The sequence below is a fragment of the Podarcis muralis genome, chromosome 6, assembly GCF_964188315.1.
Source record: "Podarcis muralis chromosome 6, rPodMur119.hap1.1, whole genome shotgun sequence".
Lineage (NCBI taxonomy): Eukaryota > Metazoa > Chordata > Lepidosauria > Squamata > Lacertidae > Podarcis > Podarcis muralis.
Genome location: NC_135660.1, coordinates 66,346,598 through 66,360,285, shown reverse-complemented (window position 1 = coordinate 66,360,285; position 13,688 = coordinate 66,346,598). Strand labels below are relative to the sequence as shown.

The 13,688-nt window shown below is 43.4% G+C and overlaps 1 protein-coding gene and 1 long non-coding RNA gene across 9 annotated transcripts in view; one reads left to right on the top strand and one right to left on the bottom strand.

Moving 5' to 3' along the window:
* The window catches only part of LOC114597272 (uncharacterized), a 55,835-nt gene extending 42,738 nt beyond the window's left edge, over positions 1–13,097 (top strand). For 2 of the 4 annotated variants that reach the window (XR_013393251.1, XR_013393249.1), the window contains 4 exons: positions 1,801–1,921; positions 2,532–2,675; positions 4,176–4,264; positions 11,526–13,037. This is a non-coding gene — a long non-coding RNA (uncharacterized LOC114597272). Of the gene's footprint in view, positions 1–1,800; positions 1,922–2,531; positions 2,676–4,175; positions 4,265–11,525 lie in introns of all 4 variants that reach the window. The other 2 variants (XR_013393250.1, XR_013393252.1) reach the window with 2 other exon arrangements.
* PRKG1 (protein kinase cGMP-dependent 1) overlaps positions 1–13,688 on the bottom strand; it is a 599,721-nt gene that overhangs the window by 6,708 nt on the left and 579,325 nt on the right. For 2 of the 5 annotated variants that reach the window (XM_028729654.2, XM_028729652.2), the window contains 7 exons: positions 13,034–13,123; positions 10,522–10,663; positions 6,808–6,971; positions 4,727–4,849; positions 4,140–4,202; positions 3,293–3,359; positions 6–1,950 (listed from right to left, as the gene is read on the bottom strand). In XM_028729654.2, coding sequence (XP_028585487.1) covers positions 1,597–1,950; positions 3,293–3,359; positions 4,140–4,202; positions 4,727–4,849; positions 6,808–6,971; positions 10,522–10,663; positions 13,034–13,123 — 1,003 coding nt within the window. In that variant the 3' untranslated portion in view covers positions 6–1,596. Of the gene's footprint in view, positions 1–5; positions 1,951–3,292; positions 3,360–4,139; positions 4,203–4,726; positions 4,850–6,807; positions 6,972–10,521; positions 10,664–13,033; positions 13,124–13,688 lie in introns of those variants that run through there. The other 3 variants (XM_028729658.2, XM_028729657.2, XM_028729655.2) reach the window with 2 other exon arrangements.

Here is a 13,688-nt window from a genome sequence, read left to right as displayed (position 1 = left end):
TCCAGTGGGGGGAAAAACAGACTTTGTACTGTTGATGATGATGATTTATGCCCAAGCTGTTGTCTGGAATCATTCGTTTTCATGTATACAGATCCCTGTAAATTCATGCTTGCCAGTGAGAATTCCAAAGAACAGCTTTGATACTACAAGATACTATAGTTTCCATTTATAGAACTGCCATGAGATGTTTTGTTTGTTTAAATTTCCTGAACAAGCATGTCATGGGTTTTGCCTTTCTGGTTATATAGTTTGCAATCTGACTAATATAAATGTTTTTACTGGCTGTTGATGGTCACTTGGATGAGAAATTTATCTGTAGCAATGGGATCTGTGATGAATGCTTGGAACAGAGGCATGGGGGCTGGGGCCATGGGCACAGGTTTTTTTTTTGGGGGGGGGACATATTTCTTATGATGTCCTGCCACCCCATGGGCCTGACAGTGCGTCATGAGCTGTTGTGTCATTTCACGGTGCCATGAGAAGGACACAAGAGTTCACAGTGCCTCCAAGCCTGGCGCTATTTTGCACCCTGCCCTGTTGCGTCCTTCTCAGCTGCTCTCAAACTGGAGGGTGGCTTGAGAAGAATGCAACAGATCACCTTGCCAGTCCTGCACCCCTTTTGTAAGTCTTGCAAAGCAGTGCTGGGTTTTGCATAGGTGACATGAGTGATCACAGGGCTTCCCACTCTGCAGCTGGGGAGGTGGCACAGCACAGCCCTGTGCCCGCAATGAACGCTCTGTCACTGTCTTGGAATATTTTGCATGAGAAACAGCAGTTCAGGAGCATTCAGCAGTTTGGAAAAGGCATAAAATGACATGAGAGAAATGTGCTGAGTGGGTCAGGGTACAAAAGGAGACTTTGTAAAACCTCAGCCATGAAACTTACTGGGTGACCTTGGGCAATTCACCATCTCTCAGCCTAACCCACCTCACAGGTTTGTTCTGAGAATAAAGTGGAGAGGGGGAGAACCATGGCCACCACCTTGAGGTCTTTGGAGGAAAAGGTGGGGCACAAATGTAGCCATAATCATACAGATAAAAATAGTACATGCTTTGTTTAACTAAATCTTGAAAAGAATTGACTTGTTTATTGAATTATATACAAATGGCTGTTGCAGTAGAAAAACAAGAACCAGTACAATGGCCAGAATAAACACAACTAGTGCTAGTAGAACAGACGTAATTAGAAACGGTTGGGCCCAAATAGCAATGGTTAAGCGTAGGGCACCACAGATACAAAAATATATGTTTGTATTATAAACATGAAAGCCAGTGATACAGTGGGCTAGTTTGCATGACACAGTAAGCCAGACTATGACTCCATGAATGCTGCAGCCAAGGTTTGTTCTTGATTACAGCTCAAAATTAGTGAGGAGCCTACTAAACCACAAATCCCAGTTTGGACAACTTGGGAAGCCAAGCTTGACTTAGCTCCTCTCCAGGAGACTGCACATTTGTGTGTTAAAAACTAGTTATAAAGCTTACAAATTCATAAAGCTAGCTATGCATCCTTTATATTTCTTATAATTCCTTTTTCTATAGGGTCAAGGGGGGGGTAAGCCCCTGACCACAGCAGAAGTTGGTAGTGAAGGAAATGTTATTTTATCCATATAAGTATATTTTGAAAAGAAACAACAGGTGACAGTGTTAAATTTGGAAACATGGAGAGAAGGAAAGAGAGTTTTGAGTTGGCTGAAGGCAAAGCATCTTGGGGTGATGGAGGAGCTCTCTCTCTCCCTAGGGATGCATACAGCATAATGGAATTTCTAGGTTTCAAGACTGCCTGTTTGTCTCCACTTAGGTTCTGCTTGGATATTTGGAAATAAAGCAAATAGTACAAAGACACCTTAAGTCTCCAGTGCTCGCTCATCCAAAGGAAACTAAACTCGGAAGCGCTGCGCCTGGAACTTCTGACTGCTTGGGTAAGTGGGGAGAAGGTAACAGTCGGTACCTAAAGATAGAGGGGAACCCACTATTTTCAGAAAACTAAGCTTCATGACTCCTAAATAAATTTCAAGGTTTTGTACATTTAAAAGTGATAAATTCATTCATAATTTTCTGCTTTAGTTTGTAATTTAGTATTTGTTTTAGGGATTTTCAAAATTGGTGGATTGTTTTTCAGCATATCACATGAGTTGCAGATGGGGAAGTGGGTGCTTCAGTTTTCACAGTGAATTCTTAAAACCAGAAAAATGAAATATTAAAGCATAGTTCACTATATGAATCAAAATAGAAAATTCACTTTCATCCGAGCGTTGGAAAAACACAATTTGGTTAAGTCATGAAGCTCATGCTTTCAGGATATACATTGCTTAGCTATATAATATGGGGAAAGGGTTGCTGAGGATTTGAGAATATTTGTTATCTAAAATAAAATATATCAAATTAAATTGTATCCAAAGAAAAACCCTAAAACAGAGCTTTCACCATTCCTCCTTTTGGAAAGGTCTGTGGGCTTAAAAGGTGAATGTATGCAAGTATATGGTGACTATGGAGAGCTTTCTCCCATTGCTTCATTCCCTGCTGCTACAGTACTGAAACCTGGAGGTACATCCATGAAGTTTGGAGCTCTGGTACAGAAACAGCTGTGCTTCTGTTCAGTCACTTATAAACTACTGTGTTTGGAGGAATCTTTGTATGACTGGTGGAGAGGAAGTGATTACAACTAAAGAAGAGGTACCCAAAAGCAAACTATTTTGCACTACTGTACTTTTTTTGGTGGGGGGGCTGGGGAGAGTGTGCCATCAGCTTTGACTCTGCTTAGTCCCTGGTTTATCATTTGGACTAGCATGGAGTTAGTACAGCAGTTTCAGGTGGTAGATATATGCCTGACAGCAAAAGCACAGCCTTTAGCACTGGTATAGAATCGCAGGAACTTGGCAATTGGGAAGGAAATAAAAGGCATGTTGGAGAGACAGGAGGAAGGAGTAAAGGCGAAGCACAAGAGACCTAAAGCAAACTGGCTAGGAAAGAAGAACAAGCAGCTTTACTACAATCAAAAGAAAACAAAATGTCTCTAGAAATACATCTCAGTCCAGGACTCCATCTCTACATATGTGCACAAGCTCTGATGCATCAACGTCAGAGAAAACTGCACTCTTAATGCATGCCCCTGACAACAGCATCGGTGAGAAACATGCTTATATAGATAAGCTCCAGTATAGCTGGAGGCCCACAGGGCTTTCAACCAAAGCTGGCTGCTGTTGTAGCAGAGAGTGTTTCAAATTTCTTTCTTCATTCTCTGTTCCAATCTAGCACGTATAAACAAATAACAGAATAAATGGTATACTCACACTTGGTATTATAGGAGGTGTCAATGTACCTTTTCTTAAACCTTCCCAGTTAAAGCCTTCAAACCACCTAAAAACAGGGAAATGATAATATAAGGCAAGGAGCAGGATTTCCAGCCCCGTTAGGTCTCCTGAGGGTTGGGGGAACTGTCTACAACTGTATGGGATATGGCATAGAGGGTGGCAGTTGGTAGGGGGAGTGGTGAAAATGGGATGCCTCGTTATGCACCACCCACAACCACTTCTGCTAGTGGAAAGTCACACTGCATATAGCACTATAGGAACAAGAATGGCATTTCTGTATACATGGTAAATGTCAAACAAAATGGGACTTTGTGCTATACAGAAAGCATGATGTTTGGCACCTCATTATGATATGTTGAGTGGGAACTATTCCTGCATTGGTATTTTTTAAAAATATGTAAATTATGTTCTTTGAGATATTGTTAATTAAAAACCACCAATATATTAACCAACGTTCCATGCATTTGTTTCAATGCAAATAGCTCACAGAGCCAATGGCACCCAGTTTTAGGAGTTATAAAGCTCAAGTCCATTGAATTCCCATTAGTGGGAATAGGGACTGCACAAAGAAATACTGGTTGCACCCCAAAAACCTAGAGTGGTTTAAATTCAAAGCAGATGCCTCATAATAAGCAATGAACTTGTTTCAAGCTTCAAACTAAAAGAAAGCCTAACCACTGCGTATATACTTCTCCTGTTGCCCTTGCTTCTGTCAGAATTTTCTCCCTCCATTTAGTACTGGGGCAGGACTGTTGCTTCTTATACCATCTGGAAAATGTCCTGTGAACTGATGGTAATAACTTTTCAGCATCTGAAACATACGTACTTGTGCTTTTGAATATCCTTGACACCGTTTTTTAAGTTCCCTAGTCTTTCTGATGGGTTGTCCCTGTAAGAAAAAGAAAAAAAACCACCCCAGCACACAACAAAGTGAAATGAAAAAGCTGGCAGGTAATTCCATTCTCTACTGTCCTCTATTTATTTAAACCTTCTCTATCCCACTGTTGTTCTCAATAGCATGCAAGGGAGCTAACAATCAAAAGAGTGGACTGTCTACTCCAAGTATGACTCTAAGGCTGTAATCTCAACCATGTCTAATTTACACCCAGGCCTTTGGCACCTGAGATGTGTTTTCAAGACCCACCCTATTATTGTGAATGTACTATGCTTTATAACTGCCTTTAATTCGGAACATTAGGTTGTTGCAATCCACCCTGTGACCTGCTGGTGAAAGGCAGGTAAAAGAATTGATAACAACAACAACATCTATTCAGAAGTACCTCAGGACCAACCCAAATACCAAAACATGCACAAAAAGTCTATAGAATACAACCAGCATCAAAACAGCAAGAACTTGTGGTGCTAATTCACATTCCCTTCTTGACAAAACTAATGCAATCTACAAAATGTTACCTGCATAGTTTTTTAGTTAGGTTAGCAGCATTTTTGGCAATCTTCTTTGGAAATTCAATCATGTCAATCCCCCTTAGTATGATGTTGTAAGTTTTCATGGGGTCTGGGCCTGAGAATGGTGGACTAAAGAAAAGAAAAGAAAAACCCAAAGTTAAAAATCTGTTTTAATATGTCGTCAAATGTTGTAAGATAAGGCAATAAAAATGTGTTAAACTCCTGAAAGAGCTTTCATTATATAGCAGTTACGTTCAAGCTGATTTTAGTGCTGTTACTAGATGCTGTACCATCTACGGGAGCTTTCCCCATTGTGGTGCCCTGCAGTTGTTGTAGACTACTACTCAATGGCTGGGGTTTATGGAAACTGTAGTCCAAAACATCTGGAGGGCATCAGGATGGGAAAGAATGATGTGTAGGCCCTTAAAACCAGCAATACCCATGTTACCAGCAGCAAATACATATTAAGTTCTGCAACTTTAAACACAGGGAAACACACATTTTAATGCGATATGCCTATTTATTTAAACTATGACAGAATGCAGAATTTTTGTGTTTCTTTGGTGTAAGATAATACAGCTCTTGTCATCATTCCTTCTGAGTTGTAAATCTATAAACTGATGAACCTATTTCTATATATCTGGCAAATAACTGCACCTTTTTACAAGAGCAGGTACTACGATAATGCTGTATTCATATAATTTTGCATGCTATATGTATGGGATGATTTTTCACTTGAAAATCTTGCTTTTTTGCAACATGAGAATACTTTTCCGGTTCTACATGGATTTATTAAACCAATATAGGCATCATGTTGGGAAAATCTGAGAATTAGGGTCTGAAGAAGTGCACCATTCTAGGAACAGTCAAAGGTACTTTAAAATGCATATATTTGACCCTGATTTTATCACACAACAATTCTGAAAACTCTCCTGTAGGGGAGAGATAGAAAAGGGGTTGGTTCAGAATTCCTATGTGCTTAAAGTTCATGGATACAAAAAGGAAAGGATAGGGTGCCTTAATGACTCCCCAACTGTTTCCTTTAACTTTTACATTCCACTAGCACAACAGTTTAGCTAAATAATGGCCTTTGGTGTTCTTAAAAATATGCCACTAACCATGGCCAAAACATATTTCGGAGGACAATATTTTTCTAGCATGTTTTGTGAATTGTAGCTTGCTAATGCTAAAATAATGAGGACCTAGACCATAGCATCATGAAATTGTTTTGTCCTGCATGAGTTAAAACTGAATAACTTTTTGTGACTATTCTATTATTTCTAGACAACAAGTGATAATTTGTCTGCTTACCAAATTACATAGTATTCTGAAGTTGCAATATCTGGAAATTACACAAGGTGTGCTATTGTTATTAGAAATGGTTTCGGTACCACGTCTTAGCATTCAAAGTGCTTTACAGGAATCCATTGTCTTTAAAGCTGGCATCCCCAAACTTGGCCGTCCAGTCCCCTTTTGGGACTACAACTCCCATCATCCCTAGTTAACAGAACCAGTGGTGAGGGATGATGGGAGTTGTAGTCCCAAAATAGCTGGAGGGCCGAGATTGTGGATGCCTGCTTTAAAGGCTAAGCTGTGGTGCTCCAGATGTTGTTGGACTCCAACTCCCACAATCCCTGACCATGCTTCTGAAAGGCAACAGGTTAGCCACCCACTGTTAAATCATTCCTGACAGATGCTTATGCTGCCTCTCTTAGAAGTGTAAAAACAGACCTGTTTTATATGTGTTTGCTGTACAAAAAACAACAAAAGGCTGCCAGAAGAACAAGGAATGGAAACCAAGAGATTTAAATTTGTAACTCTGCACCTCAGTTGTCCAAGCTTTCCCCTTCTGCTGTCTGTTCCATACCCTTTATTTGTTAGAATGTTGACTGTGAACCAGGGCAAAATAATAATGAGCAGCCTCAACAATAAGTTTTTAGACCTTTTTTTTTGGGGGGGGGGGAGTGCATAATCATTGCATATGCAAGCTCTGAACCTCTAGTGCTCCTAATCAAAGTGACAAAGGCAGAAATATTCTCTAATTTGCTGATCTATTTTTATCAGTAGCTCCAATTCAATGCCCATACCTGCCAGTCAAGAGTTCATACATTAAGATTCCCAGTGACCAGTAGTCTGCTGAAATGTCGTGACCTTTGTTCAGGATGATCTCTGGGGCTACATATTCTGGAGTTCCACAAAAAGTCCATGTTTTCTTTCCAAATCCTATTTTTTTTGCAAAGCCAAAATCGACCTGTGAATGAAAGTTCACACACCCATCAAGAAAGAAAAAAATAAAGAGCAATTATGCAGACACAAAGGCTTGAGGAGATGCTCATGCTTTGCTTAGAATAAACCAGTTCAGAAAGAAATCTTTCATGGGAATATACTCAGAGTGAGAATATAGGGCTGTCACAGAAAGCAGAAGTACAGAAAGCTATGTAGGAACATCTTTCAGACTTAAGATTTGTACAAAAACAAAATAAATGAGTTCATAACACTTGTTTAAGACTTCAAGTTTTGCAGATGGTCAATAATTACTTGATCTGTCCATCCGTCAGCCATCACAATTGGCTATTTTATGTAGGAGCTAACCATATGCAGGCAACTCCCATTTTGCTTGCATTCAAAAAGTGTGCAACCATGCACGCATGGGCCATTTCCGAATCAGGAAGAGGGTGGGGTGGGGGCGGGCTTATGCACACTCCACCAACACACGCAATGACCCAGAATGTAACCCCCCACGCAAAACAGGGCTTGCCTGTAAATAAATAATGTAGAGCAGTGTTAAACAGGTTCAGCTGTCCCTAGTTTCAAAATGATTCTACAGTGGTGCCCCGCAAGACGAACGCCTCGCAAGACGGAAAACCCGCTAGACAAAAGAGTTTTCCGTTTTGGAGGCGCTTCGCAAAACGAATTTCCCTATGGGCTTCCTTCGCAAGACGAAAGCCCATAGGGAAATCTCCGGGACAGCGGGGAAGCGCAGCGCGTCTTCCCCACTGTCCTTGGACCTCCTCCGAAGCCGGGCCCGGCTTCGGAAGGCTCCTCCGAAGCCAGGCGGCGGGGCGGGAACACCTCCTGCCGCCGCCCGGCTTCGGAAGGCTCCTCTGAAGCCGGGCGGCGGGGCAGGAACACCTTCTGAAGGCCGGTGGGGGGCAAAAGTCTTTGTTCCCCCCTGCCTGCCTTCCCAGGAGAGCGGAGAAACGCAGTGCGTTTCTCCGCTGTCCCGGAAGGCTTTTGAAGGCAGGCGGGGGGGAACAAAGACTTTTGCCCCCCGCCCGCCTTCAGAAGAGGTCCTGGACCTCTTCTGAAGGCAGGCGGGGGGCAAAAGTCTTTGTCCCCCCTGCCTGCCTTCCCAGGGGCTTTTAAATCGCCCCGGACAGCGGAGAAGTCCTCCGCTGTCCCGGGTTTTTTTAAAATGCTGGGGGTGGGAAGAAAAGCCCTTGTCCCCCCCCCCCAGCCTTCAGAAGAGGTCAGGGGACAGACTGTCCCCGGACCTGGTCTGAAGGCGGTTTCCATAGGAACGCATTAATTGATTTTCAATGCATTCCTATGGGAAACCGTGCACCGCAAGACGAAAAACTCGCAAGACGAAGAGACTTGCGGAACGAATTAATTTCGTCTTGCGAGGCACCACTGTATTGGGGTTACCGTATTTTTCGCACCATAGGACGCACTTTTTCCCTCCTAAAAAGCAAGGGAAAATGTGTGTGCGTCCTATGGAGCGAATGCACGCACCGACCCCTCTCGCTCTCCAGGCTTCAGGAAGCTATCCGCTAGCCGTGGGAGACCCAGCTCTCCCACAGCTAGTGGAGCGCTGCATTAATCCCGAAGCTTGGGGCTCTCCCAGGGCTAGCGAAGCGCCACGCTAATCCCGAAGCTTGGGGCGTGCGGAGCTCAGCGCGCCCCAAGCTTCTGGGTGCCGGCAAGGTCTCGCTAGCCCTGGGAGAGCCCCGCGATGTCGCGGGGCTCTCCCAGGGCTAGCGAAGCGCCGCGCTAATCCCGAAGCTTGGGGCGTGCGGAGCTCAGCGCGCCCCAAGCTTCTGGGTGCCGGCAAGGTCTCGCTAGCCCTGGGAGAGCCCCGCGACGTCGCGGGGCTCTCCCAGGGCTAGCGAAGCGCCGCGCTAATCCCGAAGCTTGGGGCGTGCGGAGCTCAGCGCGCCCCAAGCTTCTGGGCGCCAGCAAGGGCTAGCGGAGACTAGGCTGCGGATAGCAGCCTGCTTCCCGGAGCGTCGGGCGCCCTGAAAGCAGAGCTCCAGGCGCTTCGGGAACACATCCGCAGCGTGGGGAGCCTTGCAGGAATTCCCCACAGGGCTCCCCACGCTGCGGATAGCAGCCTGCTGCCTGGCGGGTGGGGCGCCCTGAAGCAGAGCGCCCCTTGCGCCAGGCAGACATCCGCAGAGTGGGGAGCCTTGCAGGAGTTCCCCACAGGGCTCCCCACGCTGCGGATAGTAGCCTGCTGCCCGGCGCGAGGGGCGCCCTGAAGCAGAGCGCCCCTCACGCCAGGCATACATCCGCAGCGTGGGGAGCCCTGCAGCAGTTCCCCGCAGGGCTCCCCACGCTGCGGATAGTAGCCTGCTGCCCGGCGCGAGGGGCGCCCTGAAGCAGAGCGCCCCTCACGCCGGGCAGACATCCGCAGCGTGGGGAGCCTTGCAGGAGTTCCCCACAGGGCTCCCCACGCTGCGGATAGCAGCCTGCCGCCCGGCGGGTAGGGTGCCCTGAAGCAGAGCGCCCCGCGCGCCAGGCAGACATCAGCCAGCCCCACAAGCTCGGGGGACAGCAGGGAGGCGCAGCGCCACTATCCCGCTGTTCCTCGACCTGGTTTGGTTTCCCTGACCTGCTTTTGGGGGGGGGGGGAAATAAAGGGGAAAATTTTTTCCTTTATTTCCCCCCCAAAAAACTAGGTGCGTCCTATGGTCCGGTGCGTCCAATCGTGCGAAAAATACGGTAAGTTACAAGAGAGTAGATTTTGTCTCAACATGAGAATAAGCTTCTTAATGGCACTAATGGCCTAGATGGGTGGTGAGCTCTCTCTCACTGGAGGTCTTCAAGCAGAGGCTGATCAGCCATCTGTTAGGAACGCTTTAGTTCTGGATTTCTTGCATCAAGCAGGGGTTGGATTAGATGGGCAATGAGCCCTCTCCTCCAGCTCTGTGATTCTGTGTGGTTTGTACTTGAACACTTGATGGTTTATAGCATAAAAGGAAAGGCACTCCTATCAGCCTTAACGATTGTCCCATCTGCAGCCATGATGATCTCTTTCAAGAACAGCATGTAATAAGTCAGGCATGTCTAAGGCCTAATTATTTTTTTTATCGATAATAGTGTAGCACAGCACACAAAAACTAGGGGATTGAAATAACAGACTATTCGCAGAAATAACAAAGGTATAGATTGAAAAAGAGCCGTTATAGATTCAGTGTTTCTTTGGATGAAATGTTGGGGAAGATGTCAAGCTCTTTATCTAGTACTGGAATCATGTGGTATGAACAATAAATTTCCGAGCGTAATGCCACAAAGGCTATTTAAAACCAACTGTGAACTTCAACTTCTGCTCGTCTAAGATTCGGAAACAGTGAGATTAATTTGTTTTCACTACTCCTTTTTACAAACTGATTTGTCCTGGCAGTACAGAGCTGAGTACTGCTGTTCAGCCAGAAGCACTATTTTATGGCTGTTATAAACCCATTGGAGAAGGCATTTTATTATAATGGCAAAGGAGACAGACCCTTAACTACAATGCAGTGCACATCTCAATGTAATATTTTATTGCTATTTGGAAGAAAAACATCATGAGTACTCACCAGTTTGGCATAACCTCGGTGATCTAAAATGAGGTTTTCTGGCTTGAGGTCCCTATAAATGATTCCTTTGGAATGCAGATAGGCAAAAGCTTCTACCACACATGCAGTATAAAATCTGGTTGTAGAATCTTCAAATGAACCTCTGCAACCAGGGATACGGGGTGTGAGAAGTGAGAGGAGAAAGATTGAGAAATCAACAGTGCTTTACATTTATGCTTCACATGAACATATTTGTATTTAAAACGTTTCATACGCATTGTTTCTGTAACAAACACATCTGTTTGGTTTTTTTTTTAATCTCCATGTTGCAGATAATGAAATACAGTAGCAACTTACCTAAGGCCACTTGCCACCATGGGCACCATGAATTGACATCATCTCATGACAAAGGTTAAAATTGAGCCCTGGTTCATAGCTCAATGTCTTAGCTATTACACAACACCAGCTCCAGTGTATGAATAAGCAGAGAGGCAAAACATAACATTTTAAGGACTCTCTCTTCTGATATAAACTTAAACCAGTCAGCTCATCTCCTGATGCCCAGTGCTATATCCCCCTACCATCTGACATACAGTGAGACAGGGCTACTGATATAGAAGTGTGCTGCAGGTGCTGGAGGGTTTGGATGTGAAAAGGAGCAAAGAGGCATCCCTTCCCTTCTATGCCTGCTAGTTGAGCAGGTAATGGGTACTGGGGCCTCTTGGGGATTTTGAGGATGAATCTGACCCTGTTAATGGTCCTTGTTATGACACAGTGGATGCTGCAGTATAATCTGACTAGTAATTGGGTTCAGAATAAGCCTAGATATCCCCCAGTTTTGTTTGGATGGAGGAGGGGGAAATTGCTGAGCCTGGTTGCTGAGCTTGGTTACAAGTCATACTAGAGAAGGCTTCACCAATCGCTAATCTCTCACAAACCACCCTAAACACTCATAAGCCACTTTGTCCATTTTCCTTAGAAACCTAAATCCTAGGTGACAATTGCCCCCCTCCCTTACCCTGTAGGGAAGGATCAAAATAGCAGGGACTGGCCAGTTAGAACCACAGAGCATGTCTGATTTGGGACACAAAGAACCTAGAAGCTCCATCATTATGAAGGTAGGCATCAGATTAATTTTGGTCTGCACTATAAGAAAGGTTTGCTTTTGCATGGCTGAAAAGTAATTTGGAGGACATTGCGGTGACTTGTGTAACTACATACAGGGTTTTAAGTGTGGAGTAATTGCTTTGATCTCCACTGGCAGCAGTAAACCTTACAAACTGAGAAAGCATCGTTCAACCATTTTTAGCATGTAATGCATATGAAAACAACCTAAAGGACTTGTGGTGTCAGGAAAGCATATTTCATATATTTAATGGCTTGACTGCAGCAGCCCCACTGGCTGCCAGAAAAACACTACTGTGAAACAGCTGTAAGGTTATCATGGAATCATATTTCTTTGCTTGTTTGCTTAGTTGTTGAAGGCTTATGATTTTTTAAAAGCCACAAATATCTTCCTCACATGCTGCACTAAAAATAAAAATAAAAGTATTCCAGTGGGAACAAAGAAAGGTATTGATACCACAGTATTCTCACGAGCATACCGCAAGGTTGAAAATAATTGGTATATATTACAGTCAGCTGTCAAACATTGTATTTCAGGAATTGGAAATATTAGATCTTAAATTCTTGAATAATACTCCAAACTGTTTATTAGCAAGCTGTTTGCAGTATGCCCCCCACCCCCCATTAATAGAAAAAAAGTCTGCAGGTACAAACTTGTTTTCAAGAACTATTCTTCTCTTACATTCCCCACAAATACTTTAAAGAGAGCACTTTAAACCCTCGGCTGAAGCTTAGAAAGTGTTTCAAAAATCCAATCATTTACGAGCCATTTAAATATTGTACCAAGCATTTCTCCCCAATATAAATTCGGCTTCTACCTTGAATTTCAATGTAAGCTGAGTTTCAATCATAGGTTAACATTTCTATTTCTGCCTTATAACTGGTCAGGAAATTACCTTTAAATCTACTGAAACTTTTTCTATTTCCAGAGGTGAATGCTGTTTTGATACCATAATGTTTCAGTTACTAAGTAATATTAATGGATGGTCTGAGGAAAAGCAAAATATAAACCCTTTTCAAAGCTAGATGGCAGTATATACCATGACTATCAGAGAAAAAGAATTACAAGCATTTCAAAGGGTTTTTTTAAAGTAAATAAACAAACCCCAGCACCTTGCAATTTGAGTGTGTGTGTGTGTGTGTGTGTGTGTGGTTTTTTGTATTTTTTTAACTAAAGGTTAGGAATTTACTTCTGAAATTTTTTTGAAGGACAAAAGAAAAGTAACTTTTGGTAAATAATTATTATACCCTTCTTCCCTTTGTTGTGCTATTATGTTAATGCTGCTGGTTACTAACTTTCTCCCTATTATCAGTAGTTTATTCTCACTAATTCTTATTTCAGAGTGACCATTCAGTATGCTGGAAGAATTTCATTTCCTATCCAAAGGAATGATGCAGTTTCCCTTACCTGTCCCTGAGAATTGTCCAAAGCTCTCCACCTAAACAGGCTTCCATCAACATATATAAATATTTGCTGTCCTTGAACGTCCTGTATAGCCTATTCGAGAGGGAGAAGAAAACTTGTAATTTTATGTTGTGAATTGCCCTGAGATCTACAGATATGGGGGGCGGTGTTAAACAAATGTAATTATTAATAATACTACTACTAGGATTTTAATCAACATAATCTATGTATTATTATAATCTAGGGGGCAGGAAGGAAGTACTGATCTCCAGAGAGTTTAGGGATGATATTTTTGATACACTGAAACTATAATGCCATGCCCATTTGCTTGGATGTGACTCACTGAACTCAGTGGGGCTTGCTTCTAAGTCAACATGCATATGATTGCACTTAGTCAATAGATGCAACCAGCAACATTGTATAGGGCAGCCTATACAGGCAGAGAGGCACCTGGCTGCAGAAGTTAACATCCCAACTCATTAAAAGTGATGGAGACAGCAATGGGGCTTGTCTCTCCCCCCCCCATCTTCTGTTGAGTCCACTTGGAAGAAAAATGCCTTGTATCTTTACTAATAAAATGCATATATATATATTTTCCTGTATTTTGATCTCTTCTGTTATTTTGGAAGTTTTATATTGCGCTAGGTTTTACCTTCAA